The sequence below is a fragment of the Lygodium microphyllum genome, chromosome 17, assembly GCF_053477565.2.
Source record: "Lygodium microphyllum isolate KBCC chromosome 17, Lygodium_microphyllum_v1.1.10, whole genome shotgun sequence".
Classification (NCBI taxonomy): domain Eukaryota; kingdom Viridiplantae; phylum Streptophyta; class Polypodiopsida; order Schizaeales; family Lygodiaceae; genus Lygodium; species Lygodium microphyllum.
In genome coordinates this window covers 64,485,933-64,512,760 of record NC_141151.1, presented here as the reverse complement: position 1 = coordinate 64,512,760, position 26,828 = coordinate 64,485,933, and the positions used below count along the sequence as shown (strand labels likewise).

General features: G+C 41.5%; 1 protein-coding gene across 1 annotated transcript in view; it reads right to left on the bottom strand.

Annotated features, from left to right (window-relative positions):
* The window catches only part of LOC148021973 (uncharacterized), a 163,236-nt gene that overhangs the window by 86,986 nt on the left and 49,422 nt on the right, over positions 1–26,828 (bottom strand). Inside the window, exons 4-5 of the mRNA XM_087697519.1 lie at positions 10,198–10,325; positions 9,934–10,078 (exon numbers count right to left, since the gene is read on the bottom strand). Of these exons, the coding sequence (XP_087553645.1) occupies positions 9,934–10,078; positions 10,198–10,325 (273 nt within the window). The remainder of the gene's footprint in view (positions 1–9,933; positions 10,079–10,197; positions 10,326–26,828) is intronic.

The following is a 26,828-nucleotide window of genomic DNA, read 5'->3' as shown; positions in this document are numbered from 1 at the left end:
AAAACCTCAAAGGCTGCTTGGGATGTCCTTGAGTGCATGTTTGTAGCACGTAATGAGACTAGGATATCTTATCCCGCAGAGAGCTGACTAATGTGACCATGGATGAGGTTGATAGTATGAGAGATCACCTTACACGCATACAGGAATTGCATGAGCAACTACTCAATGTTGATGAGGTTATTCAGGATGCTTAATCGGTGAACATCACACTGAACTCTCTTCCGGAGTTATATCTTGGTTTCCACACCTCTTTGACGTTGTCTTTGAAGGGGGGCAGCAGTCCCTTACATTTGTGGAGTTGAAAGGTCCCTTGTTGCAAGAGAAATAGACTCCGATAGAATGTTGCATTATGTTCAAGTGATGTGGCTATGCTTTCCAAGTTCAAAGGCAAAGGAAAAGTCGGGCAAAGTGCAAAAAATCGGCAAAAGGCTAATGCTAGATAACCATAAAACAAGGCTTTCTAAGGCACAAAAAGTATAAAAAGAAGGGAAAACGTCATTATTGCAAGAAGCTAGATCACTATATTAATGAATGCAAAAAAAGATTGGCCAAAGAGAAAAATGATGACTTTGGTTTGGCTGTCCAGGAGATCAGCACAACAAATCTACTAATGGTAATGCTTAAACCAACTTTGTGGAGGAGGACTATGCATTTCTCACATACAGTTATAATTCTTTGATGGTTGATTCAGCATTTAATGTTGCTGAAATGCAGCAAACATGGTATTTTGACAATGGGGCATCAAAGCATATCACTTCCACGAAGTGTTTGTTTACCTCTTTGCATTCAGCCCCTATTGGGAAGCATGTTACATGTGCGAACAACAGCAATTATGATATATGTGGCATTCGGACAATCACTATTACTGTTGTTGATGGTTCTAATTTCATGCTTCTAGATGTCTTGTTTGTGTCTGGCATTACAAAGAGTTTGCTGTCTAACTCTGCTTTTAATAAGCATGGCTTTCAAGTCATCTTTGAGAATGACAAATGCATTGTCAAAGGCAAAGAGATGGATTATGCACTCAAGATGTCTACCACCCTATATAAGGGTCTATTTTTGTACCTATGAGAGACAATCTCTTGATGCTTTGGCAGTCACTACTCTTTCGCTCGCTATGCAGAATGCAAACTGGCATGTCTGCTATGGACATATGCATTTTGGGAGTTTGATGACCCTTTAGAGGTATCATATGGTAGATGCATTGTCTCCAGTGGAGACTCCACCTCATCATGCATGCAAGGGATGTGTTTTCCGCAAGATGCACAAGTTTGTCTTTAAAAAGGATAGTGCAGTGCGTGCTATTCGAAAAATACAGCTTATTCACTCTTATGTTTGTCATCCCATAAGAACATGTACACTTGGCAATCATCTTTACTTTGTTATATTTATTGATGTGACTAATCTTGGTATACATGGGTGTATAGGTTGAAGGCAAAATCTGATGTATTCATGCATTTTAAACATCTTGTTGCAAAGCTTGAGACTAAAACTAGCTTAAAAGTGCAAACACTTCACATAAATAGAGGAGGGGATTACATGTCTCGTGGTTTTGAGACATATTTGCTTGATCATGGCATTATGCATCAAGCCACAATTAGAATAACCCCTCAACAAAATGGTGTTGCTGAAAGGAAGAATCGGACTCTTATGGAGATGACTCATTGTATACTAAAAGGCAAGGGGCTGCCTCTCATAAATTTTGGCTACAAGGCCTTGAATGTGCAAACCATGTGTTGAATCATGCATCTACTAAGGCATTAAAGGCCATCGCACCATTCGAAGCTTGGCATAGCAAAAAACTAAATCGACTACTTTCGGAGTATTTGGTTGCAAAGTCTATACACATGTTCCGAAAGAGCTTTGAGGGAAGCTTGATGACAATGCTATAAAATGCATATTTATTGACTACAGTTTGGAGAGCAAGGGTCATTGGTTGTATGACCCATGCACGAAGAGAGTTTTCATTAGTAGGGATATCATGCTGAAAATGCTATATTTTCACATGACTAGTTTCAAATGCCAACCACCCATGACATTGCTGATGCCTTTGAATGCTCTTGAACAACACGGTATTGATGATATTTTGCCACATTTAGTTGGGACATATAGTACAGTATGAAAGGGTTGCTGTAAATGTAGCCAAAACAGTCCCAAAATGGCTGTTACAAACTCTCCAAAGAGAGTAAAATGGATGCTCATTTACCTCAATGCACTAGAAGGGCTACTAGACATGCAGCACATGATGCAAGGCGGACACACTTGGCTGATTTTACGGAAGTAGATGATTGTGATGAGCATGTATTTATGAGCTCACTATTGGATGATGATGAGCCTACTTCCTTGAACGAAGCTCAACAATATGTACATTGAATGCAAGCCATGTAGGATGACTTGGACTCTATTGCCACTAACTCTACATGGGATCTTATGGATTTACCACCTAGCAAGAAGGCCATTGGCACAAAATGGGTTTTTAAACTCAAACACAAGGCTGATGGTACCATTGATAGGTATAAAGCATGGTTGGTAGCAAAAGGCTATGTGCAAAAGAAGAGCATAGATTATGAGGAAACTTTTGCTCCTACATCTTGTATGAGTACAATGAGATGTGTGATTGCTATGGCTGGAAAGTACATCAACTGGACATTAAGACACCATTCTTGAATGAGAATTTGCATGAGGATGTTTATGTGCCACAACTTTCAAGGTTTATGATTAAGGAGAAAGAGCACCTAGTATGCAAACTGCATAAGGCTCTTTATGGTCTCAAACAGGTTCCTCATGTATAATACTCTTAAATTGATGCTTATTTAGCTAGCAAAGGGTTCCAAAATAGTCCAACTGTGCCCACTCTATACATTAAGAATGAAGGGCCCGCCGACCGGGGGGGGGGGGGGGGGGGCAGGGGCGGCTTGCACTTACACGCTTCCAATGATTTAGATTGGGCTGGTAGTGAGGCTGAGTAAAGGGCAACCTTCATAGCAACAGTCGCAGAATGTTGCCTGATCTGCATTTACCATTGAAGGGTCCTACACCTATTCTTTTTTACAATTAGAGAGCTATTGCAGTGGCACAAAATCCTATGTTCATGCTCGCATGAAACACATTAAGGCGCATTACCATTATGTCAAAGAGAGATACTATACAAGAGAGATCAGCTTGATATATGTACCCACAAAGAAAAATGTTACAAACATTTTAACCAAGGCATTACCATATGATAGTTTGAGGTTTTTCAGAAATCCTTAAACTTATTACCCTTTGGTGATCGATCGTCCTTGTACTTCATCTCATTGGCACTGCAAGGGGATGTTAGAATATATCAATTTTGGGCAGTGCCCATGTAATTCTTGTGGTGTGGACAAATTAGTAAGTGTCACTTTATTTTGTGTACCTAGTGTCTTCACATTTAAAAGTAGTGTCACAAGGAACTAGAGTTAGCTAGCTTAACTCTAGTCAGTCAGTGGAGGGCTAGCTAGGTCAACCCTTGACCTAGCTTACGTTGTACCTTCACACTATCTTTTCATATTAGCAAGCTTTAGCTCACTTACTGTCACTATCTCGTTTCTCTCCCCTCTATAGCTGATTCTGATTTTTTCACACAATTTGACAAGATCGTTTAGTCCTAAGGTTGAGAACTAGTTTAAGTTTGCATGGAATGTAAGGAGCAATATCCATGAGTCACGGAACTTCCTCAACTAGAACAATTAGTTTACCTTGTTCCAATCATTCTTTCAAATGACTAATATGGAACACGGGGTGAACTCGGATTTCCAATGGTAAACCCACCTCATAGGATACACTACTTATCTTCTTGTTGATCTGGAAAGGCCCACAATACCTCGAAGATGATTTAAAACACTTGCCGATAGTCATCAAATCAAAATTCCTTTGGACTTACATACTCTCATGGAGCTCTCGAGAAGTATGATGTGGGTTAGCATAAAACGTTGCACAATCTTAAGCCATATTAATGCTTTTTCTAGCAATTGTCAACTTCTCCTACATATCATACAAAATGTCAACCATGGACTGCATTTTCACACCCTTGAGCTCGATAGTTATTAGTGGTTTTGGATTATAATCGTACATAAGCATAAGGGGCTATAAATAGTAGCCAGATGCTTAGCACTCTTATAAGAAAACTCAATCTGAGGAAGGTACGCTCCCAATCAAATTGTTTATGGAAAATATACGCATGCAGCATATCCATGGTTTGATTTGTCCTCCCAGTCTATCCATTGGTTTCAGGATACTCCAAGGATGACTTAAATTGGGTGTCTAGTTTCTAGAAAACCATTTGCCAAAAATGACCGATGAACTTAGGATCCCTATCACAGTGACTATTTCGTTGGGGAAACCATAAAGTCTGTAAAGATATTCAACAAAGAGACCATCAACTTGTGGCTTTTCGCGGCTGTCTTTGTAAGAATGAATCAAGTCATTTTCTTTAATTCTTCAATCACAACCCAAAATGTGTCATGACCTCAATTTGTACAGGGTAATCCTACTGTAAAATCCATAGAAATGCTACTTTCCTCTCTATCGGGAATTTATAACAGAGTCAACATCCTGTGCTTGTTTGTGCCATTCAGCTTTATCAAGCTGACACTGCGGGCACTCCTGCACATAAGACTCAACCAGTCTTAAGGTGTGGCCAATAAAAGTAGTGAGTAACTAAAAACAAAGTCCCATGTATGCCAAGGTGTTCAACGCTCTGCATGTTATAAAACACATAAATTTTTCTTGCACATATCCTAACATTGGGCACACATACTTTGCCTTGTTTAAAAAGTATTCCATTACAAATGGAATACTTTTCCACCATCTTTCTCTCAATAGCCAGCTTTCGGACATCTAGACCACAAAAGCTTCCTAGACCACTAGATCCCTCCTAAACTAGTTGTCAAACTTACCAAAGTGAGTTCATTTGGCAATGCCCTTTTAGAGAAAGATAATAATCATTTGAAATGTCGAAGGAGGATAAGGCATTAACTTCGAGTATTCAACCAATGGCATTGGTAACCATATTAGTTATGCCCTTTCTATATCGAATCTTGAAGTTAAATTCCTACATGCCCGACTCGACTTGCGGCCACAAAGATCAAACTAATCTATTTTAACAAATGGTGGTCAATCTAAATAATAAACTAGGAACCATATAGATAATAACACCATAATTTAAGTGCATGGATAACTGCCTTTCTCTTGGGTCATCTAATGCGTTTGGGCATTAGTGACCTTATGGCCCTCAAATGCAATGGATCAGCAGTTCTGATAAAGAGTAGCAACCATAGCATAATCACTCATATCAATATGAACCTCAAAACGTTGATTCAAATCAATAACTTCAACATCGGAGTAGTGGTAACTAGCCATTCAATGTTTGAAAATATTCATCAAGCTCACTAGTTCAAGACTACGTGCTTTTTCTTTCTTCCTTTGGATACCTTCAAGTAATTGTGTTAAGGGTTCAACAATATTAACATAGTCCTTCATTAACTTTTTTTTTTTAACTATTAAAACCCAAAAAAGATTCTGCTTGTCTTATGATCCCCATAATAAACCAATCCAATACTACTTCAACCGTTTCGAGATCAATGCTAATGCCATCAATTGAGATGACCTATCCAAGATACAAAAACACCGTCCGAAAAAATCCACTTGAATAGTTTTCGCAAACCAAAAACGTAAGACGGAAGTCCATAAGCTAATGGTACTACTAGATCAAAAGACCCAAACTCAGTACAATCTGGTCCCAACAATCCCGAGTAGGGCCTTCCGCATAACAGACATGATAAGATTGGTCAGCGGTACCGTGTGGAGCTACAATTTCTGCACCAACCAAGAAGAAAGTTGCAAGTAGAGCCTTTATCAAACAAAACTATAACTTCTTGGCCATTGATACACCTAGCGACCTTTAAAAGGTCATGCAGGCCAAATAAGTTTTACTTATGGAGCGAACATTGCAATTACTCGCATTTTAAAAACAATCTTCTAATTAAAATTTGGAAAAAACACCTGGAGCTTTTGCAATGTTTATTGAAGCCTTTGAAGCAAACTTCCCCTTCTTATTCTACAGACACTCTCTACCACCGCAAAAGTCACCCATCTGATGGCACACAAAGCAACGATCCTTTGAGCAATCCTTGCTATGAGTGACTGCATGCTTAACATTCTTTTTTTTATGCAACTGTAAAGGTAACTAATGAGTCATTGCCAGAGTAGAAGATTTCTTTGGTTTACAGATGAAGGTAGCTCAATAAAAACCACTCGTCAACTAGCTACCCCTACTCATAGCCAAAGTATTATCAATTTTTTTTCCAAACCTATAGATATCCTCCAGTGAGAGTAACAAATTGCAAAGCACCTCCTTCTGGTATTCTAGTGGCAATCCAAAAAGATATCGCATATAGAGCAAAGCTTGACCGACCACAGTTTTGTTTTGGGAAGATCTTTAAATTCTTATGAATATGCGTCCAAGGTCTTCTTTCCCATAACTAGCTCAAATGCTTTACAAAAATTTTCAATCCGGTCAACGATTACAAAAGGCTTCCAAAAAACGAGTTGAAAATCTGCCTATATTTCTGACTTAGGGTATAGCCCCGCCCACCAAGCATACGCCCTCCCATGATTTGTATCTCTCTGATACACTAAGTACCATCAAACCAATACAAACCAAAGTAAGTCATTCGTTTGGCTAGCCATGAATCGATGTTCATCTTGTCCCATTCTTTCTTCTCCCCTTTAAAGGGATCTGGCTGGAATTGAAGAGGCAACATTCTCATGGCTACAAGCACAAATGGAAAATGTAGAGTGTGCATTTCCACTAATTGTTGTTGCATATCCTTGATTTAACGTTGGAGAGTCTCAGCTAGCAACGAATCTCCATTAGATTTGATAGAAAAAGGCGCTTCAAGAGGCTACCTGTGCATGTGTTCTGATACGAGAGAAATAGGATGGGCATCCTCCATGTGTTGAGGTTCGGTAGGAGTGGGAGTCATAGTGCATATAACAGAATAATTTTCATTTAATGCAAAAGTGAGCTGCTTTTTTGGAGGGGAGTAGGAGGGGCAGCTTAAGGAGCAGTCCATGTGGCATAGCCTGTGATGATTTGGGGACTGCATGGTGGGATGGATGTGCAATCTTCAAAGTCTTGAATCTTCCATATGATACACGGATTGATAGCTTCACCTGAACTCGATTGCCCTTTCATTTAATTTTTTGATCTCTCTTTCAAGGTTTCAGTTTGAGGCTGTAACTTGAGAGGAAGTCTAACCTCCGTCTCTCTCCTCACAGGCAGCACCATATGACTGACCACAGCCAGTGCCTTCATTCACTCTCTGTGCTCTACTCAACATAACTCCTTTCGTCCTCTCTTCCCAACACCATCAAATTTTTGTCTCCCTGACAGCTCTGAATTTCTCTCTCCATGACATCAAACTTTTCTGATTGTACTTTCATTCTCACATCAGTGGATGTGGCATTCTAGCACTCTCCTCTCTTGCTATTCACTGTTCATTGTGAGCGAGAGTATGTGTGCATGCAATTGAGCATTCAGCTAACACCTTGCTGCACTAGGATTCATTGCTATCTTGCATTCTCCCTTGTATTAGCATTGTGTTTATGTGATTTGGGGGCTTAGAAGGGTGAAAACCCAATTGATCAAGGCAGCCTTCCACATGAAAACCCTTGCATTGAGTAGCAAACGTCCCTTTTACCTAACTGAACAAAGGCTAATGGGCACATTGCTCATAGAAGAGTAGTCACCATGCATGATTTCTTCCTTACCTCATCATTATTCTTCAATGCCCTTTGGGTTTAGTACTACGGTGGGGGCGCGGTAACAAAACAAAACAAAAAACCAAAAAAAAACTCAAGTGCCCAAAAGAAGATATGCACAACGTTAGCAATCTTAGTAGGCCCTTTGGTAGTCCTTCATGACACCCACGGTTTGATGCCTCAATCTCTTTGGAGTGGGACCTTTTGGACTCTCATGAAAACTCCTAAGGGTTCATTCCCTCCAACCATAGACCAAGCAACTTTGATTTTGATACGACTTAGTTGGCTAAAGCTTTGTGGAAATCAACCTTCCATGATTTTTCTCTGAGGAGCTCAGCCTGTTTTAATGTTTACAAGACCTGATGTGGGGTATAATTGACCTTTAGCTGTGAGGGAGCTTATAGACCTAAAACATTGCATTTGCATCCTGAAGGCCCCATTCAAAATATCTCATTATACTCTTTCAAAGTTCCTCCAACCATAGACCAAGCAACTTTGATTTTGATATGACATAGCTGGCTAAAGCTTTGTGGAAATCAACCTTCCATGATTTTTCTCTGAGGAGCTCAGCTTGTTTTAATGTTTACAAGACCTGATGTGGGTATAATTGACCTTTAGCTGTGAGGGAGCTTATAGACCTAAGACATTGCATTTGCATCCTGAAGGCCCCATTCAAAAATATCTCATTATACTCTTTCAAAGTTCCTTTCAAAATGCCCACAAAATTTCTAATACCATAATACTCTTTAGTAGTGAGCCCGAACACTTGTCCACATGAATTTCGAGCCATTGAAGAAAATAAGTGGCCTTGGCTGAAATCTCTGATTTTATTGAAAAATCGACTTAAAGATGAAACTCCATGTGGAAGACTTGGTTGCCTTGATTTTTGTGTAGACCTCCACAAGCTGGCTGAAAATTCTCCCTTTTGGCTGCCCAAAGGCCAAAATGTTAAAAAACAGGGTACACAATCTATAGGATCAGATTTGGTAGCTGATGACTTTCAAGACTTTACCACCAATAGACAGGCAAAAGTGCCAATGGGCAGGCCCAAATGAGAGCTAGGCAGACCCAAATGCTGATTTGAAAGAGGCAGCACCAATTTTAAGTGTGCAGAATTGAACATACAATAGAGACACAAATCCACTCACTTCAATCTTATCTTCTCTGTCGTCTTTCCCTCAATAGAATCCTCACAGAGACTAAATTTCTTCTCCTTGGAGCACTCCGGGACAATCTGAAGCTCTCAGGCTTTGCAAAAACCCAAAGCAGAAATTACAGGAACAGCAGTTGAAGGTAGTTGTACATCGGACCCATGAAGGATCTAGAGCTGATAGTTTCAAGGATCAAGAAGACAGCACATTCATAAAAGAGTCACGTAGGGGGTGCTGTGGTCATGAAACACAATACCTCTAGACATCTGCAGCAGTCATGCTGCAGGGTGCCCAAGTCACGGGCTGCAAGTGTGGTGAACCCATATAATCCACTAAATTGAACCATTGTCAAATATAGGCTCTCTTGCTGCAAGTCCTCCTCTACTTCCACAGAGGCATAGAGAAGACTAGTTCAGGAGTCCCAAAGAATCAGCATGTGTAACGTCAGTACAGCCAGAAAGAGTCACGAGCCTTGTCACAGGACCTTCAGGGGCATTTTTCAAACTAAGCCTGAGAGGTCAGCAGCAGCAAGAGCATTTTCTGCAGTGTCTCATTATAGAGATTCAAGAATCAGTAAGGCATTACTTAGAGGAGGTGTTGGCTCTCCCCCATAGAAGCCACATGCATGCCTATGAGGGATGAGTTCTTTAGAGCTCTTTTCTTTGGCGATTCATATTTGCTTGGATTTCTATTTGGAGAGGATTTCAGTAGATTTTGACGAACACCCGAAAGGACCGAGTCCACACATGATACGAGCATAGCTGGTCAATGTGTGTAAAACTTTTTCAAGTTCTTGACAAGAATACATTCCCTAAGCAATGCCACTTACTTCATCACAGGATCGATGTAGTCAAGCAAACTGATGCCAATGCAGAAAACAAACAAAGTCAAATATGTAAGGACCTATTAAGACACTAGAACATGCCTCCAAAATGCCAACCAAACAACCACAAAAAAGACATTGAATCAAGCTTCAAACATGTATGAAAATACTTACAGGAAACTTCTCTCCTATGAGAGGTTCAAAGACCCATATGCGTAAAGGTCCAGAAGAAGAATCAAGATTGGTTTCTGCATGCTTGTTCATGTCAGTTCTAAAGTTCTCATGCAACTCCTCCAATGTCAACATTTGTGCCACTGGACTGTAACATAGAATCATTAACACAAACAACGTCATCAACATTCTACTTGCAATTACGAAAAAGAAAAATTCCACTTGCAACTTTAAGCAATGATGTTGTATTAGGAATGGAAGATTAACCTTTCAGATGCAGAAACCTTCAGTTTTCCATCAGCTAACCCAGAATTAAGCCTTCCCATTTGTGAAATCACGTCAACAATAAGGCCCCATAAATCACAAAGGGGAGAGATAGGAAACTTCACAGATGTCTGTGTACAAGTAAAAATAACCTTGAAAAAATGAGAAATCTCTTTCTTGAGGAAGCCAATATATCACCACCACCAGATATCCCTCTCTCCCCCTCTCCAATTTATACTCCTCATTTGCATTACGAGTAGGAACCCCCAACTGGAGGTCAAAATCATGAAAAATTGCATCCATGTCTATACCCATGTTAAAAAGAAAAATATACAACAAACCAGAAATCTAAAGATACTGATTTCCTTAAAGAGTCTAATGGAGCACCTAGAAGATTCAAAACATCATATGCTAATACAATTCCTCAGAAATGTAGAAACTATGCTAGCACAAGTCATATTGCGGAACCCTGTCATGTATTGCAAGGCCTCTATGCCTAAAGTAGGCCAGTTGATCAAAGACTTATATATCATCAAGCATCCTTTGGCACTTACCCCTGCAGTAGACATACATCACTGAGACATGGTTCCAAGGAGGACAATGGATGTGAGAGGAGAGTTATTCCCCACCATCTTACTTCCTTGGGAGACCTTGATTGCTTGCATCACAACAATGTACAACCGCCATTATTCAAAACTCCAAGTATTTTTTTTCTTTTCATGCAGAGAATAGTTTAATTAATCAATCACACAAGCCTTGCAAGGTTCATACAAATGCCAATGATTACAAAATAGGAACCGCTATTCAAGACAGTTGACCTATTGCATCCGACAACCACACATTCTACCACCCTGATGCACTAAACCACCAATAAAAAAGAACCTTGGCAGTCATCCACATGCTTTAAGTTTTCCGTCCTTGTTTTTTTTATGCCCAATTCTTCTTGTGTATGGCCTAGAGATTCCCTTAATTTCTGTGCAAATAGCTTGGCCTCTATACCTGCAAGGTGAGGCAACCAAAACTTATCCCAAAGTCTAATTGTAAGAGGTGCTCCTATAAGGGCATCACAAGTTAATGATGCTCTTAGTAGCACCTTTGATGTCTATTGGTTACCTTTTTCAGCGATCTCAATTGACTCCTATATATCTCTAAAGTTTATTGCCAATTAGATCCTCATTTTGGTTGGATTAGGCAACCAATCCAAGAGAAAACCCATACTTCTTAGAGCTTAGGCCATCCAAATGCCCATAAGTTGGCTATTGAGAGAGGGAGAGAGAGAGAGAGCACAAGTACTCCATTAGTAGTGGATTACTTTTTATCAAGTGAAATAGGTGTGCCTAGTGACAAGGATGTCCATATGTAATTTTTTTTTGGGTATGTCATGGTGCACTTGAGTTTTTGGACACCTTAGCATACATAGGGCTTTGGCCTTGGATAGTCAGTATTTTTGTTGGTTGCACAATGGATCCTATGGTGATTAAGGTTGAGTCAGAGTGCAATGGAGTGCGAGATAGGAATGGAGCATACGCAGAGCTGAGAGTGAGAGTAAGGGAATCCAAGATGAGTGTACCAGTGTGTTACGGTACACAAAGAATAAAAATGTATTTATATGTTAGGATACAAATAAGGGTGCGTTCACACCCTTAAGTTTATACACACGGAGATTAATGGGACTGTACACCCGAACCTGTCAAATGAAGTGATACCAAACATCTATGTGTTTGGTATGTGCATGGAACATGGCATTCTTAGCCATACATACTGCACTCTAGCTATCACAACAAAGCACTAGAGTACATGAAGAAAGACCAAAATTCTTGACCAAACGGCCAAGCCAAATAGCTTCCTTAGAAGCTTCTATGGCTGAAATATATTCAGCCTCTGTAGTACTCAATGCTACAATTTTCTGCAACCTTGAACACCAATAAATTTTCTGCAACCTTTAACACCAAGAAATAGCCCCACCAACTAAAGTAAAGACATACCCACTAGTAGATTTTCTAGTGTCAAAATCTCCTGCCATGTCCGAATCACAGAATCCCTGCAATTCTAGTGTACCCTTTCCATACCATATACACTTGTCTTATGTACCTTTTAAGTATCTAAAGATACATTTCACTGCTTCTCAATGTGGTTTGCCAGGGTTAGACATGAATCTACTAACAACTCCCACTGCATGAGCAATGTCAGGACCACAAGCTGATGCATAAGGTATGCCCTTCATAGCAATAGCAACTGCATCTTCTTTTGGGCAATCAACTTTGCTAAGCTTTGTATATGGTGGTAAAGGCACTCCAAGAGGCTTAGCATCAATCATATTAAATCTGTCAAGTACTTTGCTAATGTACTTGTCCTGTGAAAGAAACAATAAGTGCTGCCCTCTATATCTTTTAATGTGCATGCCCAAAATGTGTTCAACTGCTCCCAAATCTTTCATTGAGAAGGCCGAACTCAACTGCCTTTTAAGAACTCAGTTGCTCTCAAATCTTTCATTGAGAAGGCTGAACTCAACTGCCTTTTAAGCGCATGTAGAGTATTCTTATGCTTTCCTGCAATCAACATGTCATCCACATATAAGACCAACACAATAAGGCTTCCATCATCAGCCTTTTTAGTGTATAAGCAGTGATCTGCATGACTGCTTTTGAATCCATGGCTAAGCATAAAAGTATCAAACTTTTTATACCATTGTGTAGGGGCTTGTTTCAGCCCCTAAAAGTTGTGTTTCAGATTACAAACTAAATGCTATTTCCCTGGAATAGCAAAGCCTTCGGGCTATTTCATATACAGCTCTTCACCCACGTCACCATGAAGAAAAGCAATCTTCACATCCATCTGATCCAACTCTAAATCCAAGGATGCAATGAGAGCAAACAAAACATGGAGCCTAGTCATCTTCACCACCAGTGAAAAAACCTCCTAGAAGTCTATGCCTTCCTTCTGTATATAGCCGTTAGCAATCAAATGTATCTTGTATTTGGGCTTCCCATCAATACATTTCACCTTGTAAACCTATTTATTAGAAATAGCTTTCCTATCCTTGGGCAAAGGTACAAGCTCCCATGTGTTATTCAAATGTAGAGACTTCATCTCTTCATGTATAGCAAGCTCCCACTTTCTCTTGTTTTCACATAACTGTGCCTCTCTGAATGTCAGAAGCTCACCTTCATCAGCCAATAAAATGTAATCCAAAGATGGCTGAAACCTCTGTGGCTGCCTTCTGACACGTGTAAACCTTCTTACCCAATGATCTATATTGATAGGCAATGGGTCTACATCCTCAAGTATGTGCACGCCATCACCTGGTGGCTAATTTTCAGCATTTTTTTGCTGCTGTAACCTGTTTTTAGCATGTTCTTCTTACTGTCCTATTCCATCATGTGCATCTATTTGCTGTCCATTATCTTCTAGCTATAGCACAATAGTTTGCTGGTCATTTTCAGCATCAAAAGGGACAGAATCTTCAGCTAATGGTTGCTGAATGGCTGGCTGTTCATGCTGAAATTTGACCTTCTTTTTGTCAAGATCACTATATGTGTAGCATTTTTCAACAACTTTGCCTCGTTAAATACTACGTCTTGGCTACGTACTATCTTCCTATCCTAAGGAAGCCAAACTCTATATCCCATCTCTCCCTCATCTCCATATCCCATGAAATGCCCTTGATGGATTTCATGTCTAGTTTAGTCCTTTGATTTACAGAAATATGCACAAAAGCATCACAACCGAAGACACACAAATGGTCATATAAAGCAAGTTTTCCAGACCAAACCTCTTCAAAAATGCCATTTTCCAATGCACAATTGGGAGAGCAATTGCACACATGAACTGCAGTTTTAAGAGCCTCTCCCCAGAACTGCTGCAAGAGATTAGCTATGGACAGCATTCATCTGACTCTCTCGCAAAGTGTATAATTATATCTTTCAGTCACGCCATTTGATGCAGGATTGTAAGGGGCTGTCAACTCCCTGTTAATGCCATGTATCTCACAAAACTTTTTAAACTCATTAGAAACATACTTACTCCCATTATCCATTCTTATAGTTTTTAACTTGAGCTCTTTCTGTGTGTGGTAACAAAAGCACGAAACCTTTTAAAGGCGTCCAACACGTCATTTTTGCTCTTTAACACATACACCCATGACTTTCTACTCAAATCATCAATAAAGGTGACAAAGTATCGTACACCCCCATGTGAATTAACAGGCATAGTGCACACATCAAAGTATACTAAGTCAAGAGCATTGAACTTCTTAATGACACCAAAGTAATAAGGAGACGTCATATGTTTTCCATATATGCAATCATTATAAAAGTCGAGACCATAGCCTTTTAAATCAAATCTCCCTAAAGAGGAGAAGACCTGAAGGCCTTTTTTGCTCATATGGCCAAGTCTTTTGTGCCAAAGTTCCATCTATGAATTAACTTCAGCCACAGCCAAAAACTTGTCAGGTAATGCTTTACAATGCAAATAATACAAAGTTCCTTTTTTGTTGCCTTTAACAATCAGCATAGAGCGTTTATGGACCTTCTATGATCCACCACCAAAGGTAGTAAAATACCCTCTTGCATTAAGCTGCCCAACTGATAGTAGACTTTTCTTTATGCCAGGTACATATCTGATATGTTGCAAAATCAGTTCTTGGCCATTTTTAAGGGCCAAGTGAATGATACCTACACCCTCTATTTCACATGCATAATTGTTGCCCGAGTAAACCTTGCCTAGGCAACCTGCAATGTATTCAAACAATGACTCCAAAGAGGAAGTAACATGAAAAGAGGCACCACTGTTCACTATCCATGATTGAGACAGCCCATCATGGGCTGAAAGTAAGGCATCAATTACCTCCTTTTTAGTGATGTGCATATCACCTACTGCTGCCATAACATCTACATCATTATCTAAGGTTGCAACAAGTATCTCTCCAGTGTCAGAGAGCTCTTCAATGACCACACTAGATACAACATTTTCCTTTGCAACTTCTTTTGAGGGAGAGCTATCATCATCTTTCTTGTCATCCTTTTTCTTTCCTTGTTTCTTCTTTCTTTCTTGCTCTTTCTTGTAGTACCTACAATCGGGCTTTTTATGCCGTTTACATCCACATTGATAGCAGGTAACATCCTGTTGTTTCCCTTGCTTTTACTCCTACTTTTGCCTTTATTTCTTACGTTACCCCTCTTTTCTGACCTGCCTCTAAGATGATAACCTCTTCATTGAGAAGAGGGCCCCTAACACCATCAAAGGTTAAAGCAGGATTGTTACTTAGTGAAACAACCAAAGACTCCCAACTATCAAGCAAAGTCATGAACAAGAAAATAGCCTTCAATTTATCATTGAAGGGCTGCAAACCAAAGTCGTCCAAACAACTAATACAAAATCCCTGTGAAAGCACTCAAATGCTCCAATGTTGGCTTAGACTTATCCAACTCCATGTTTACAAGCTTGCGCATGAGATGCACTTGATTTACTGGAGTTGTATTTTCATAAGTGTCCATCACATTTTTCCATATGGCATAAGCCGTATCAAGTCGCTTAATATACGTAAGCACATCATCAGATACATCCATCTTAATGTATGTAATGGCCTTCTTGTTGAGTCTAGCCCAATCCTCATCTGTCATGGCTGTAGGCTTAACTTCCAAAAGAGCATCATCACAACCCTTGAGAAACAAAATGCCTTGCATCCTATCCTTCCACAAGTCAAAGCCAGTGCCATCAAACCTCTTGATTTCAAAAAGGGATTTAGTGTCACTACTGCTAGAAGCATTTGCAGCCATTTTTCAGCAATGCACCCAAAAATCAATGCTGCAATTTATGACAGCAAACTGTTGGGTATTTTACTCACGCCTTACTTACGCCTACGCTCATATGGGAGTGTCGGTGATCAGTAGGACACTCGGGCACTTTTTACTCTCGGTAGGAGAGGTTTTTTCCCCCACACTTATGGTCTTATTATCGTATGTACTTATGTGCTTATGTTGCACACATTTAGGCACTTAGTGTGTGTCGGGTGTGAACACCCCCCTACAACCCTAAGGTTTAAGAGTTGTACTTTGTACTTTCAGATTACACTCATTCAGTCTATTCTCTTGGGTGTCGTGCTTCAACCCTGTCTCTCTCACTCTCACACTGTCTACTGAATCTGGCTATACCTCAATCTTCTGCTCTCACATTTGGTATCAGAGCGGTCCTCAGTTAGTAGCGAGGAGTCCCCGCCAGTCTTGCCCCCGAGTCGCCAGCTCCAGACCTGCCCAGTTCTGCCCTGCGCGCAGCTCCAACAGTCAGCGTCAGCAACATCTGCAGCCCGTCGCCTATCGTCCACGTCAGACCTGCCCAGACGACTCCTCTACCAGAGCCAGCCACGCCGTCAACAGTCAAGCACCACCGGCTTGTTCGTCATCTCAAGGGCCACAACAACTGGGTCACCTCCATCGCTTGCTCCATCAACGACTCTGACAGAATCGTGTCCGCCTCACGCGACAAGTCTCTGGTGGTCTGGTCCCTCACGCCTGGGCGCATCGTCGACGTTGCAGCGCCACGTCATCTGTGTGCGAGTTTACTTTTCGCCTAGTCCACGTCAGCTCGCGACTGCCCGCCTGCCGCCGTTTTTAATCTTCACGTCAGCAGCACGTCGCCTGCCCAGTCAACGTCCTGTCCAACCACGTCAGCTCGCGTTCACGTCGCCTGTCCTGTCCACGTCGCCTGCCCGTCAGACCACCGTTTTTGACCACACGCTAGTCTGCTCTGCAACAGGTAAAATTTTTAAAAAATTTTATTATTTCAGCCCAGAATAAAATTCTGGAAGCGGAGGTTCACACGCGGTTGGCACAGAACAAGTGGAGAAATAAATTTCATGCAAATTTCTGGACTGAATCGTCAGAAATTTTGGGGCTTTTGTGTATTTGGAAGACAGTTGCATTTGGACTGCTGATACAGTCACAGAAAGACTGTTTTTGACAGAAATTTTGGCAAAAATTTTGGGGATTTATTCATAACAGTGTTGCATTGCACTGTTTGCACCTTGGGAAGTGTGCAGTAAAAGACAGTTTTCTGACAGAGTACGCCCTTGCACATTAATTGCAGAAACGTATTTGCTGCAATTTCTGAAAATTTGCAGATTTCCAGTTCGTACTGCTTTGACATTGCTCATTTTGTCTTTGGAAATTTGTCATCATGGCAAATCAGGGAGGTGATGTTTTTACGTATGTATCCAAGGAGGACAGACTGGACGGAAACAACTATTCCCTTTGGTCATTTATGATGAAAAATGTATTAATGGCCAAGAATTTATGGGATTATGTCAGTGGAGAGGAAACTCGGCCGAGAGTTGTAGCTCCCGCTACTCCTCCTCCCCATGGCGCACGTGGACAACGGGGACCTCAGCCCGCTCCACCTCAGCCACTTCCTCCAAGAATTGCAGCTCAAGAAGCTTGGGATACCCGTGATGCACAGGCCTTGTCGCTGATTGCTCTGGCAGTTCAGCGGTCCATCATACCTCATATCCGTTCGGCATCTTCTTCACGAGATGCATGGTTGACTTTGGAGCATATGTTTGCACGAAAAAATGAGACACGGATCTCTTTCTTGAAGAAAGAGTTGGAAACTCTGAAGATGCATGAAGGTGATTCTATGCAGGATCACTTAAACAAGATTCAGGACTTGAGGGAGCAGCTCATGAATGTAGATGAGTATTTTTCGGATGCACAGTTGATATCCACCACCTTGAATTCTCTACCTCCTTCGTACTTATCTTTTCATACTACATTGAACCTCACCATGAGGATTGCTGAGCACCCACTCACTTTTATTCAGCTGGTTAGCTTGCTTCTAGAGGAGGAGCAAACACGAAAAAATAGTGGTGTGGATGCTATAGTCTCTGAGCAGGCTTTTGTGGCAAGACAGAAAGGCAAGAACAACAAGGTGAAAAATGCTCCACAGAGTTCTGGCACTTAGGGCACATCGCAGAATCAGTCACAAGGGGGGACGCAAGCAAAGAAAGGAAAATGTCATTATTGTAAGAAGCCCGGCCACTATATCACTGAGTGCAGAAAGCGCATTGCCAAAGAGAAGAAGAAGGAGTCAGGAATGTCTGTATCTACTACTCCCTCCACTGCTAGTGAGTCCGCGTCCTTTGTTGTGGATAGGGACTATTGTTTTAACACTTGCAGTTATGACATCTCTTGGGCCGATAGAGCACTTACCTCTACAGAGGATGCTGACACTTGGTTCTTTGACAGTGGTGCTTCTAGACATATCACATCTCGCAGAGATTTGTTTGCTTCAGTTAGTGCACCTCCCGTTGGGAAATCGGTACAGTGTGCCAATAATGCATCATACCCTATTCGTGGTATTGGGGACATTCAGCTCACAGCCATTGATGGCTCTATTCTCCGCCTGCAGGATGCTTTGTTTGTGCCTGGAATAAAGAAGAATTTGCTTTCTATTTCTTCTTTGGCACGTTGTGGTATGTAGGTCACTTTTGATGATGACCGTTGCATGGTTCGAGAAAAAGAATGCATGACATTGGTATTGACAGGATCTTTGTGTCATGGTTTATATGAGTTGGATGCTCTTTCAGTAGATCAGTCAGCATACTTGACATCCACTCTTACTCCTGCTATGATACAAGCGGAGTTATGGCATGCTCGTTTAGGGCATGTAAACTTTGGCAGCTTGATGCTTTTACAGCGTACTCAGATGCTGGATGGCTTACCTCTCTTGGAGAGACCTCCAGAGCACTTATGCGAGGGATGCATTTTGGGAAAAATGCATCGTTTCTCATTTCCTCGTGATGTTGCTTTCAGGGCAACAATCAGATTGCAGTTGGTGCATTCAGATATTTGTGAGCCTATGCAGACCATGTCATTGGGTGGTGGTTATTATTTTGTGACATTCATTGATAACTTCACACGTTTCTGCTGGGTCTATTGTTTGAAAAAGAAGTCAGAAGTGTATGATGCATTTTTGGCTTTCAGTGCACTTGTTGAAAACCAATCTGGATGCCACATTAAGACTCTCCGTTCGGACCGAGGGGGGGAATACATGTCCTCTATGCTGAATTCTTTTTTGCAGCAGAAGGGCATAGTACATCAGTATACTACAGCTTATACTCCACAGCAGAATGGGGTAGCAGAGAGGAAAAATCGGTCACTCATGGAGATGGCCAGATGTATGCTGAAGGTAAAGAGCTTGCCTCATAGTTTTTGGATGGAAGCAGTCATGTGTGCTTGCCATATTTTGAACAGATGCCCTACCAAAGCCTTGAAGACCATCATACCATTTGAGGCTTGGAACAGCCGTAAACCGTCTGTTGGTCACTTTCGTACCTTTGGGTGTCTTGCCTATGCCCATATTCCACAGGTACTTAGAAGAAAATTGGACAACAAGGCTGTTAAGTGCATTTTTATGGGATATAGCAATGAGAGCAAAGGCTAGAGACTCTATGATCCCGTTACTATGAAGGTTTTTGTCAGCAGGGATGTTGTTTTTGATGAAAAATCAGAATTATCCTTGGCTGGTTTGGACACATATCAGGCTGCCCGTGATGTTTTTGAAGGGCTGCTGCCCATTACTTTTGGTGATTCAGCTGGAGGTTCACAAAATGAACCTAATGTTCAGCCAGCTGCTCCTATGGATAGTGCAGAAATTCAGCCATTGGCTGATCGGAATATTCAGCATCATGCTGAAACAGAAATTCAGCAAGAGCTTGCACACAGCCAGGATGCTAGACAGCTACCTAGATGGTATTTGCAGACTATGCAAGATAGTCCTTTTGATGCACCCATGGCTGGTCGTACTAGAAGGCAAACTCGTTTGCATGATTCAGCACATACTATGGAGTTTATATTATGGCAGCAAGTACTTTTGATAATGAAGAGCCTGAATGTTATGAGGATGCACAACACAGTGTGCATTGGAAGGCAGCCATGCAAGCTGAATTAGATTCTATTACTAAGAATCAAACTTGGGATTTGGTGTCCTTGCCATTTGGGAAGAAAGCCATTGGAACAAAATGGGTCTACAAATTGAAAAGAAAAGCAGATGGATCCATTGATAAATACAAGGCATGGCTGGTAGCTAAAGGCTACGCACAGAAAAAGGGCATTGATTATGAGGAGACATTTGCTCCTACTTCCCGTATGACGACCATCAGGTCTATGATTGCTTTGGCTGCACATTATGGTTGGACAGTCCATCAGCTAGATATCAAGACTGCATTTTTGCATAGGGAAATTCAGGAGGAAGTTTATGTACAGCAGCCCATTGGTTTTGCAGTTGAAGGCTCAAAAAATTTGGTATGCAAGCTCAAAAAGGCACTATATGGTTTAAAACAAGCTCCTAGAGCTTGGTATGAAAAGATAGATGCTTTCTTGCTTGGTCAGGGGTTTCTAAACAGTTCATCTGAGTCTACCCTTTACGTATGTAAAGAAGGGGGATCTATGCTGATTTTATGTCTTTATGTTGATGACCTTTTGCTCACTGGAACACATGCTGATCAGATTTCCGCATTCAAACAAAATTTGCAGCAAACTTTTGACATGTCTGACTTGGGAGTTTTGCATTCCTACTTGGGCATCCAGTTCATACATAATGCTCGAGGTATTGGGTTATCACAGTCACGGTATATTGGGCAGCTTCTTGAGAAATTTGGCTTACAGGATTGCAAGCCAGTTACTACTCCCATGGAACCTAGACTGAAACTGTCATTACATGATGACACTGATTTGTTTGATATACATACATATGCTCCTGCAGTTGGATGTCTTATCTATCTATGCAATACTAGGCCGGACATACAGTTTGCAGTTTCAGCCTTGAGCAAGTATATGCATCAGCCACGTATGTCACATTGGCAAGCTGTCAAGCGTGTTTTCCGCTACTTGCAGGGTACTCGTTCTCTTGGGTTGCTTTATGCCAAGGGGGGACCACTGCATTTACATGCTTACAGTGATTCTGATTGGGCTGGTGATTATGATACACGTCACTCTACTAGTGGCAATTGTTTCTTTCTTGGCACTTCTTGCATTTCTTGGCTTAGCAAGAAACAATCCACTGTTGCCACATCGTCATGTGAGGCTGAATACAAGGCAGCTTTCACCACCACAGTTGAATGCGTATGGCTTAGACGCTTGCTAGCTGATTTGGATGTATCTATTACTAAGCCTACTCCTTTGTTCACTGACAGTCAGAGTGCCATTGCAGTGGCATGGAACCCAATGTTTCATGCTCGCACGAAACACATTGAGATTCACTATCACTTTGTCAGAGAGAGGCTACATGCAGGTGATATCAGCCTTGTCTATTGTCCTACCACCAGTAATGTGGCAGACATCTTCACCAAAGCTATTCCTCGTGACAAATTTGAAGCATTTCGCGATGCTTTAAATTTGATATCCTTTGGTGGCGGATGATCCTTGTACTCTTGATCACTCTTCACTCCAGGGGGGTTTGTTGGGTATTTTACTCACGCCTTACTTACGCCTACGCTCATATGGGAGTGTCGGTGATCAGTAGGACACTGGGGCACTTTTTACTCTCGGTAGGAGAGGTTTTTTCCCCCACACTTATGGTCTTATTATCGTATGTACTTATGTGCTTATATTACACACATTTAGGCACTTAGTGTGTGTCAGGTGTGAACACCCCCCTACAACCCTAAGGTTTAAGGGTTGTACTTTGTACTTTCAGATTACACTCATTCAGTCTATTCTCTTGGGTGTCGTGCTTCAACTCTGTCTCTCTCACTCTCACACTGTCTACTGAATCTGGCTGTACCTCGATCTTCTGCTCTCACACAAACAATGAATTGAATATTCAGCAAATATCAGTCCAAATTTTCAAACAATAAGAGCAAGATTCAGTCCAAGTACATGTACAGTAGTAGAGTAGATGACTTTCAGCAATCTAACTGCAATTTCAGTATACATTACATGCATACATCACTACCAGGTGCCTTCCACTTCAGCAATATCACCAAAAATACATCTGCAACAATCCTAGTTCTGCAAGTGATCACTAAGACTACTGCACCATGAGTGTTTAGCAATATATGAACTCAACAGGGCTACCAAATATGTGTACTTCATATATATGTGACCAAGTCAACTTCTGATACACAAAAACACCAAAATTCTCTGCAATTTCTCCAAAATCTCACAAGTAGGAGATAAATCTCACTGCTTACAACACCAAGATTGCTTCAGCAATGTTCCCAATGTACATCTCAGACATCAACTTTGCCAAAATTCTCAAATTTCAGCAAAAGCCCCAAAATTTTACTGACCAGTCTGCCCCGATTGAATTAATACATGATCCTGAGAGCATAAAACACGCAAAATTAGCGAAATTTGCCAAAATCTTGCAAAAGCACTAAATTTCTCACGTCCAAATGTGCACCAGTGTCAATAAATTTGGCTGAGCTAAGCAAAATTTCACTGATATAAGAAAAGCCTTAAAATTTTCAAGGCCAATGTGCACAATTTCTGCAATTTCAGGGTCAGATTGTCCTGTTCTGTATCACGGTTACCAAATCCGGGAAAAGCCCAAATTTTTTTGCCAAGATGGCACATTGTGCTTGTGCATGTGAACACCAGGTAAGAAAAGAGAAGAAAATTTGCAGATTATCAAAAGATTAGAAGAAAATGGGCTTGTCAAGCTGTTGACCAAGCCCCGTCACCCACTAGACGGTCGCCCACTAGACCTACGCACGCGTAGTGACTTGCTCGACCTGAACGTGGTCACCCGTCTAGTCATACCCCCACGTCGTGGTGTCCGCCAAACCTATCGCCATTGACCTAGCTTGCGCCGTCGTTGGCCTAATGTATCACGTTCCTCCCATTGTGCACACCATCTACCTTCGCTAGGACTGCCCCATTGCCACGATGATGCACCTAGTCCGTAGACCTATTGCATAGTTGTCCATCCTACGACCTCACACCTATTGATTGCTATTCACATTGGTCGTCAACTAAAACCGTGGCGAACAAGCTTGATCAATATGACTTGAACGATAACTGTCTTGCTCTCAGTGACTGACAAGAAAGGTGAACAGCTTCTTCTCATGCGCAGAACTAACCTGCACTCTTAGGAAGCGCGAACACTTACCTGAGCTCCGATACGAGTTTGTTGTGTCAGAGTGCAATGGAGTGCAAAACAAGAATGGAGCAGGAGCAAAGTTGAGAGTCAGAGTAAAGGAATCCAAGATGAGTGTAGCAGTGTGTAGCGGTACACAAAAAATAAAAATGTATTTATATATTAGGGTACAAATAAGGGTGTGTTCACACCCATAAGTTTATACACACGGAGATTAATGGGACTCTACACCGGAAGGGACTTTACACCCAACAATTAATAGGTACACAAGTGTTGGTAATGTCAACCTAACAAGATGAACAAGATTAAGAAGCTAGGCTTTTCATCCCTTACAAATTCTTGATGGACTTGTATATCCATGGAGTGTTGTAGGAGGATAACCCCATATAGCCATGGCCATGGCCCATGATGCAATCATGCTCTTGATTGACCTATTGTTGTAGATGGCCTGTTTTGTATGTGAAAAGACAAACCGTTCAAAGCCACCAATTGAATTACTTGTTATCAAGCTTTAGCACTTTTAGTTTGCATATTAAAATCAGTCATGACCATTAGTTTGTGGTTATTTCTAGCACCCATTCTTCCAACAATTAAAGACCTAGTCATAGCTAGGAGTTTTGCTTCCCTTGTTTAAGGTATCTTGAGACTAGTGGATACACTGAAATGCAAAATTAAACCTTAGAGTATGTGTTAAGCACATGTCACCCACCAATCTAATTGGGAGCATTGTGTTCCATGGACCAAATTGAGTTCACTTATAACAATCGTAAGCCTTTGGCTATCCGATATAGCCCATTCTTCTTGAGTATAACCATGAGCCAAGAGCACCACTTCCCAAGAACTCATGTTAGCAATGCACATTTCATTGGTTTTAGGGCACTTTCTTTAGCCTTTAGTAGGGTGCCTCTATGGGCAAGTGGGCAACTCATTTTGGTCTAATGGATTGTCTAGGATGGCATCTTGAGGCCTATATATTCTAACTCCTCAACCATTTGTATCAAGTCATCACCTAGAGAGAGGATCCAAGGAGACTAAAAGCACTGCTGGTCATCATATGTGCGAGTATTCATGTGCTTTACACTGATCATTCCCATACGTTTGAGTTATGGATTCATTGCCCACTCTTCATTCACTCTTTGTGTTCTTTTGTTCTTCTTTCATTGTTCATTTTGTTAATGTTTATGTTTGTGTTTTCTCGCTTCCATTCAGTTGTGCATTCTCATATTGTATCACAGGGCTAGAATCTTTGTTCTTGGTGCTGTTGCTGCTGTGTTTACACTGATCACAGGTCTGCAACTGCTGCATTTACTGCTGTGAATGCTATTCTATGTTGTGTTTTTGCTGTCCTAGCCTCTGTCTACTGCAGAAAGGCCATCAACCTCTGGTTGCATGACCTGTCTTTCACCTGCCAGAGTGCTGCTTCAACCACATTTTAGCTGTTCCTACACTTGCCAGTGCTGAACAAGCTCTTGCCTACTGGTTTAAAAGCTGCTGGACACATATGTGGTTGGACCTTCCTTTAGGCTATGCTAATCTGCATTTTGTGTTGACCTGCTCATCTTCACACTTGTGTATTGCTTTTTCAGCTTAAGAGAGGGTGCTGTGAGTTGGTAGTTCTGATCTGCCACTACAGTCACTTCATTACTTTATTTTTCCCAAATAAGAGTAAATTCTGTTAATAGCGCCTCAAAGAGAACAGTGCTTTTTCCCAAATAAGAGTAAATTCTGTTGGTGGTTGTGATCTGCCGCTGCACTCACTTCATTACATTCTTATTCCCAAACAAGAGTAAATTCTGTTAATAGCACCTCGGAGAGAATAGAGCTCTGTCACGAGATGACATGTATTTTAAATGCTTAGCTTTGGTATTATTAAGTTCCACGCATGTGAGGTTCAAGTCAATTAAGTCATTGTGACAGCCTAAGTACCCTATGCCTGCACTTGGTGACATTGGCAAAGGGTGTATTAAGCTAAGCTAGATAGGTACTTGTGGGTGCCTCTGTTAGGAATAAAGGCCTCGTGCCTTTAAATGTGCTACCGTGTGAACACACCCTTAGCACTTGTACTTACACATATATATCTATCTAAAAACCTAAAGGTACACTCTCGTCATTGTACCTACAAACATGCTCACTCTCTACTCTGCTCTCTATCTCACTCTCTCTGTCTCACCGCACCTGATGAACACCTACTATCTCAATCTTCGTGCCTAACCCGACACTACAAACTGGTATCACAACTGGCAAGAGACAGCTCAAGTGTTGCAAGAGTCCCAGGTGGACTGGACCAGCAGGAGTTGTCACAGTCGAGCAGTTGATTGCGGCAGGCAGGCTCGTTAGCAAAGGAAACAGTCGCAGGTGACCAACGACACGAGCAAAACCAGGCAACTGGTCCAGCGTGGACCAGCTAGCAGCAGTGGGCAGCAGCAGTTGGTGCGTGATAGGGGCAGCAGTCGGCGCACGACGGCGGTCCAATCACGCAACGGGTTCATGGCGGGGAGGCACATGTGACGTCCAGTCGGCAACCTGCACAGGGTCAACAGACCCCGTCACACCTTTCAAAATCGTTTTTTCTTTAAGAAAAAAAAAATCAAATCAACTTCTACCCCCTTTCTTGACGGGGTTTCGCGCACCAGGCACAAAAGGTCAGATTTGTGTAATTGTGGTCCAGAAAATTTCGGGCTTTTCCCGAATTTGGGGAATGTGATACAGGACAAGCAAATTTGTCTCAGAAATTGCATAAATTTGTGAAATCTTGCCTTCGACATTTGGAACTTTTCATGTACATGCACAAATTGGGCTAAAATTTACCCAATTTCTCGACATTGATGCACATTGGATCCTGTGCAATTTGGAGCAATTCTAATGTAATCCTTGTGAAGAAAAATACCCTAACACAGAAACATAAACAACAGAGTTAGGGTTAGGGTTAGAGTAACTTAGAGACAATGAACACAGTGAATAAATGAAATGATATGACTACTAATAATACTATGCTCATGCAGCAAACACACTATGCAGTGAATGAATACTGAACCTCAAACTCCTGTATCTCTAGGATCAGGGCAGGGTAATGAGCTAGAGAGTGTGTTGTACTCTGTACGGATCCCGAATTGCAGCAATGCAGCCTTCGGATGTCAAACACCAGCAAACGCAGCAGTGAGAAGCTGGATCTGATGCAGACAGCATTGAGGAGAGAGAAAGACTAAAAACAGGGCCTGTAGGAGAGAGAGAGACTAAAAACGAGGGCAGGACAGCCTGCAGGAGAGAAAGACAACAGCAACTGCAGACAGGAGAGAGAAAACTATCAAGGCGGCAGCTGGATCCTGCAAACACAGCAGTTTGCTGGCGTGGCAAGCTATACAACTACAGTGCAAATGAACAACAGTCAGCCGCCAGGCAAAAACATCAGCAATCAATGTGTGGAGGGCTGGAAACAGGTGCCAGACTGTAGGGAACAGTGATGGACAGCAAGGGCTCAGATATTCTCCATGACCAAGGTGTGGGCAGCAAGCTGATAACACCTAAAACCTGCAAAAACGAGA